The 6,000-nt window shown below is 43.3% G+C and overlaps 1 protein-coding gene across 1 annotated transcript in view; it reads left to right on the plus strand.

The window, feature by feature from the left end:
• GAN (gigaxonin) overlaps positions 1-5,216 on the plus strand; it is a 54,990-nt gene extending 49,774 nt beyond the window's left edge. Inside the window, exons 10-11 of the mRNA XM_060000445.1 lie at positions 3,992-4,101; positions 4,189-5,216. Coding sequence (XP_059856428.1) covers positions 3,992-4,101; positions 4,189-4,370 — 292 coding nt within the window. The 3' untranslated portion in view covers positions 4,371-5,216. The remainder of the gene's footprint in view (positions 1-3,991; positions 4,102-4,188) is intronic.
• The last annotated feature ends 784 nt before the right edge of the window (positions 5,217-6,000 follow it).

Raw genomic sequence — 6,000 nt, forward strand, 5'->3', positions numbered from 1 at the left:
CTTCCCACCTTCTCTCCTTGCCTGTCTTACCCCTCCCTCTCTGCTCTCTCTGAAGCTTGCCCCATTTTAAAGTTTCCTTTGAGGGAGGGGGGATTCTTAATTCTGAGTTACCAGAGGACACATCATTGTAGCCTGCAAGTCCCGAGGAGCCCACGTTTGAGAACAGTGTAATAAAGGCATAATATTGCCTTGTCCATTACAAAAATTACTGCTACTTCACGATGCCTGCTATGTACTAGACACTGTGCAAAGTACTTTACGTTGGCTGTTCCATGTCATCCTCACAGCAGACACCTGAGCTTGGTGATGGCGTCCCCACCTTACAAATGACGAAAGAGAGACTGGGTTAGCTCAGTCATCCAAGGTCAACGAGGTGAAAAATGGTAGAGAAAGAAATGCAGAAGTACATGCCATTTATACCATTTTTAAAAGCAGCAGCTAAATATATGATCCAATTAAATTCTCATATTTTATGTACTTTGAAGCCTCAGCATTATATAAAATAGATCACACAGGATTGTTTTTCTGAAACCCAGGAACTCTGAATCACTGATCTGCTTTGGACCAAATTTGGTAGACAGTCCACATAGACCAATCTCTTCAGCTTTGTGGATTTATTCCAGGGAGGAATTATGTTGAATTCTCACCTCTACAGAATTACTGAGGAATGCCCTTGTATTCTGACGCGTTCTTTCGGTAGATGATCTCGTCGCGTATGTCTTAGTTCAGAAGAAGTACCAGCTGCCTCGTGGGCGTGCCTGCGGCCCTGTCGGTGGACTTGCTGGGAGGGTTGTATGCCTCCCCAACAGGGTCATCCTGGGAGTGGCTCAGCTGCAGACAGGGCAGGGGGATACTCATCGGCTTTGTTTGATTCAGGACCTGGGAAGAATTGAAATGTCGAGGTTTAGTTATTTATGTTTATTTAGCCTTGAAGACATAAAATATGAACAAACCAGTTGTTGTATTTGACATTTTTCCAACTTTTTCTTTCAAAGGCCTGTTCGGGTCCCCGTTTTTGCTTTGCATTGAGAGCTCTTAGACGTTTCCCTTTCCCTATTTATTAGAGGCATCTCGGAGGCAGGGGCCCAACTGAACTCCCAGTCCCAGCAAACTGCTTGATTCCAATCAACCTTTAGATGTTCGAGGAATCGGATGTTAGGTAAAGGTACTCAGGGGGATGACAGCTTTACAGCAGCTTTGCTTCTGAGTGGTTCCACGATCTTGGGCAAATCATTCTGCTTCTGGGTTTCTTGGGATTAAAAATATGGAAGCTACTACTTTATATAACAGTCTGGGAAGAGTGCTCATTGAAATGAAAGTGCTGTTCTTAGTGAAATAATTTTACATTTGTATTTAACATCAAGATGCTGTAGACCTTAGCCAGTGGCTTCTTGGACACTTGATGGCAGAGTTAGACACACGGGAACGGTGCCAGGGCATCTTCGTGCTCTGATGGTGAGTGGAGGCCCAGACACTGGTAGTTCTGAAGGGTTTAGATACATTTCCAAGATCTGACTGAGGTCTGCTCTGACCTGGCTATGCCTTTAGCTATTACAGGGAAATTGTTTGGTCAGACTACCTTAAGTAAATATTATTACATAGCAGAGTCATTTGTTTTCGTTTTAAAGCAAAAAAACCCTTTTATTTTGGAATAATTTTAGACTTGTAGAAAAGTGGCAAAAATAGTAAGAGTTCCCAAAAGCTTCTCCCAGCTTCACCCAGCTTCTCCTAATGTTAACATCTTACGTACCGTAGTACAGATATCAAAACCAGGATACTCACATAGGTACAGTATTATTAAGTAAACTACAGACTTTATTCAAATTTCACCAGCTTGCCCACCAATATCTTTTTCTCGCTGCTCCGGGATCCGATCCAGGACCTGACATGGCTTTCAGTTGTTGAGTTTCTTCGGTCTCCTTTAATCTGTGACGGTTCCTCAGTCTTTCCTCGTCCTTCATGACCTTGACACCCTTGAAGGTTATTGGTCAGTTTTTTACTAGGATGTCTCTTCATGTGGGTTTGTCTCATGACGTCTCGCGAGGAGGCTGAGGTTGCGCGTTTGGGCCGGGAATCCCACAGAAGTGCTGCTGGGCCCTTCTCTGCCCGGCATCAGGGGGAGCATGAATGTCGATAATGTCTCGTTACTGGTGATGCTAATCTTGATGACTTGGTTAAGGTGGCATCTTTTGGGTTTCCCCATTGTAAAGTCACTACTTCTCCCTTTGTAATTAATGAGTATCTTGGAAGAGAGAATTTGAGAATATGGGAATATACTGTTTCTCCTTAAACTTTCACCACTAATTTAGCATCCTTGGTGGACTGGCCTTGCAGTAGTTATCACTGTGCTGCTTGCCTGTTGGTGATTTTTCTGCTTCCCTCATTCCTCCTACCTTTGTCAGCTGGAATTCTGTAAAGAAGACCTGCCCCTTCTCCCTAATTTTTTTTTAATGTATTCAGTCATTTGTTTTTATCAGTATGGACTTATGGATATTTATTCTGTGAGTTATCTGTCCAGGACTATCATTATTCATTGTGTTGCTCCAGTTGTTCCCACCGTGGCCATTGGGAGCTACTGCGTATCAGCTCTGGTGTCCTTCTGACACAACTCATCCCGTTTTAAGCTCTTCCTATGTGGCAGCGCAAGATGATCCAGGCTCATCTTGAATTTTCGGCCTCTTCTGTGGAGTCAGCCACTTCTTCACGGAGCCCTGGCTCCTTTTAGTGGCTATTAAATTGATTTTCAACAGAAGTACCAAGCAATTTAGTGGGGACAGAAATGTCTTTTCAGCAAGTGATGCTGGAACACCTAGGTATCCGTATGGGGGAGAAAAAGGACTTGACTCTTATACCTCATATCATACACAAAAGTAAACTTGAAATGTATCATAAGACCTAAGTGTAAAAACTGAAACAATAAAATTTCCAGAAATTTTAATTTAAAAAACCTTTGCAACCTTGGAGTAGGCAAAGATTTCCTAGGAGGACATAGAAAGCATGAACTATAAAAAGAAAAAAATGATAAACTGGAATTCATCAAAATTAAAAATCTCTGTTCTCAAAGTCCCCATTAAGATAATGAAAAGACAGTCTACATGCTGGGAAAAAGATTTGTGATACACGTATCCAACAAAGGACTTGTATCCATGAAATAAAAAGAATCTTAAAAGTTAATAAGAAGACAGAAAAGCCAATTTGAAAAATGAGCAGATCTTTGAGCAGAAATTTCACAAAAGTAGATACGTAAAGTGTCCAGTAAGCACATGCAGAGATGCTTAGCACCCTTGGTCTTCAGGGAAAAGCACACCACTCATATGGCTAAAATGACAAAGACCGACGGTACCCGAGCTGGCAGTAATGGCGGGCAGTTGGAGTTTTCACATGTTGCTCATTGGAATGCAAAATGGCACAACACCTTGGAAAACAGTGTGGTGTTTTCCTATCAAAGAAAATACACCTTTAACTGTATAACCAAGCAATTCCATAACCGTATAACCGTATAACCGTATAACCAAGCAATTCCATAACCGTATAACCGTATAACCGTATAACCAAGCAATTCCCACAAAAGAGCTTTGCCCTCTCAAGTCCAAAATAGCTTCACTCACAATAGCCAGACACTGGAGGCTGCCCAGATGAACCTGAACAGGTGAATGGGTAACAAATTCTGCTGTACCATGTAATGGAATCCTGCTTAAGATTACAAGAAATGAGGTAACGATGAAGCCACAGCATGGATGAACCTCCTTCACACTGTGCTGAGTGAAGGAAGCGGACTGGATAGTGCACTCTATGATGCATTATATGCGACGTTCTGGAACAGACACAACTAAGTCTTCAGTGACAGGAAGGAAATGAGTGTGTCCGCAGAAGAGGGGTGTCGGTGTCGTGCCTTGTACTGTAGGTGGCTCAGAGTTTTGTCATCTCAGTCTGCTGAGATGTCGTGGACACCCTTTGACCTCCTTCATTCTGTCCCTCTGTTTGTTCTCAGGTGGATCTATCTTAATGACCAGAATTTATGCATCCCCGCCAGTTCCTCTTTTGTGTACGGAGCTGTCCCCATAGGAGCCAGTATCTATGTCATCGGAGATCTTGATACAGGTCAGAATGTTACAGTGATCTTGTCGGAACCGTTTCCCGGTGATTCCGAGGCACGGTGTGTCACCTCTGCTTATTCTCACGGCGCAGGTACCAATTACGACTACGTGCGCGAGTTCAAAAGGAGCACGGGAACCTGGCACCACACCAAGCCCCTCCTCCCCTCCGACCTCCGCCGCACCGGGTGTGCAGCCTTACGTATTGCGAATTGCAAGCTTTTCCGCCTGCAGCTTCAGCAGGGCTTGTTCCGCATCCGCGTTCACTCACCTTGACGGGGCCGCGGCGCGGAAGCAGAGCTCCTGACCAAGCGCGCCGGGACGCGGCGCTCTGCGAGGGGACAGAGATGGCAGGCGACCCTTGCTCTGCGCCGGCCTCTGTGCGGTAACACGAGTGGTTTTCTAACGCTTAGAAGCCTGGGCTTCCAGCTCTTGTTCGGGAGAACACGTAACTGCTGAAAAAAAACGAGGAGGAGTCAGTTCCTCCAGGAGATGTATCCCTAGACCAACCGGGCTGGTCAGCGTCAGAGGAAAAGGGAAGTGGGAATCCGTGTCATGTAAAATCAGGAAGTTATAGCACCAGGGTGCATGTTCCCCGCGGGGAACTCACGTCTGCCTGACCGCTCTGTTCGAGTACCTGGCTTTGGTTAACAAACGAGCAAACATGCATATATCAACATATCCAAACATACCGGGGTTGCTTTTCCACTGCACTTGGAAGGAGATATTATGCCTAACTCTGCCCAACAATTTAAGGTTTGTGCCTAAAATGTTAGATTGGACTCAATGCCAGTTAGTCTCCACTTACTACTAGTTGTCCGTCCTAAGAATCTTTTTTAAACTAAATTATGATGAATTGAAACTAAGATAAAATTTCTCTTTTATGACATTCTATCTTAGTAATCCAAAGGAGTCAATAAATTAAGGAGTCAGGTGGCAGCCCTCCCATGAATTTAAAGGAAGTTGCTGACTTCTGTGTTAATTCAGATGAAGATGTGTCATGCCGTCATTTCTGGGGTTGCGAAGGATCTCATGCAGTGCCAGTCTTCCTTTCTAACTAACCAGAACTGTTTTATAAATATGAGGATATTAGTGAGTAGGAGATCTTGTAAAAGAAGGACCTGAGCCGGACAAATAATAAAGGTCTGCTATGACCAAAAAAAAAAAAAAAGTCCAGAGGAAATATATAGGGATCAAAAACTTCTAAAAGTAATCTGTCTGAAAGCACACAGAGTCTTGTTTACTACTGTCTAGGATTTGAAAACGTGTCTTGGAATGCAAATCCACGTTAAGAATCTAGTCTTTGTAGCAGAATTTTCTCAATGCCGTTCACTAGTACGAGTTTCAGACAAACTACATTACAAGTAAAGGTTGGCTGGTAGAATAAACTACCTCAACTTAATTTCATTCTGTTCCTGTAGAGCAAATTAATCCTTTCCTCCTTCCCTCCCTCTCACTCCCATGTCGACCCACTCAACCCCACTCCTCAAAGGGGAAAAAGTCTGTCATTAGTGGTACTTACCTTGTAAGATATTTTGTTTTCCATTCGAATTATACCACCTTAGTGTGAAACCAAGGAGTTCAAAGTGCTTGATGACTTCATCATTTGAATTTTATGCAATATCAGATTTCTAATCAATTTAATATAGAGCTCTTCATTTCTAATTGTTTTCTACAGCTTCCCCCCCCCCCAGTATATGGCTATAAGAAGCAGCATTTAGTCTTAATGATTAATAGATGTATAAGTGTATCCTTTGGTTATAAATTTGAGAATAGGAATTTCTCCTAGAAACTTCCTACCTGGAATGTCTGTATGCTTTACCCATGCATGTGAAACATCACTTGTCTTTTCCCACCCAGGAACAGTAGAAGTCAATCCAGTGCTAGAAAAGTCACTGAGCAGCCT

This window comes from Delphinus delphis, chromosome 20 (assembly GCF_949987515.2).
Source record: "Delphinus delphis chromosome 20, mDelDel1.2, whole genome shotgun sequence".
Classification (NCBI taxonomy): Eukaryota; Metazoa; Chordata; class Mammalia; order Artiodactyla; family Delphinidae; genus Delphinus; species Delphinus delphis.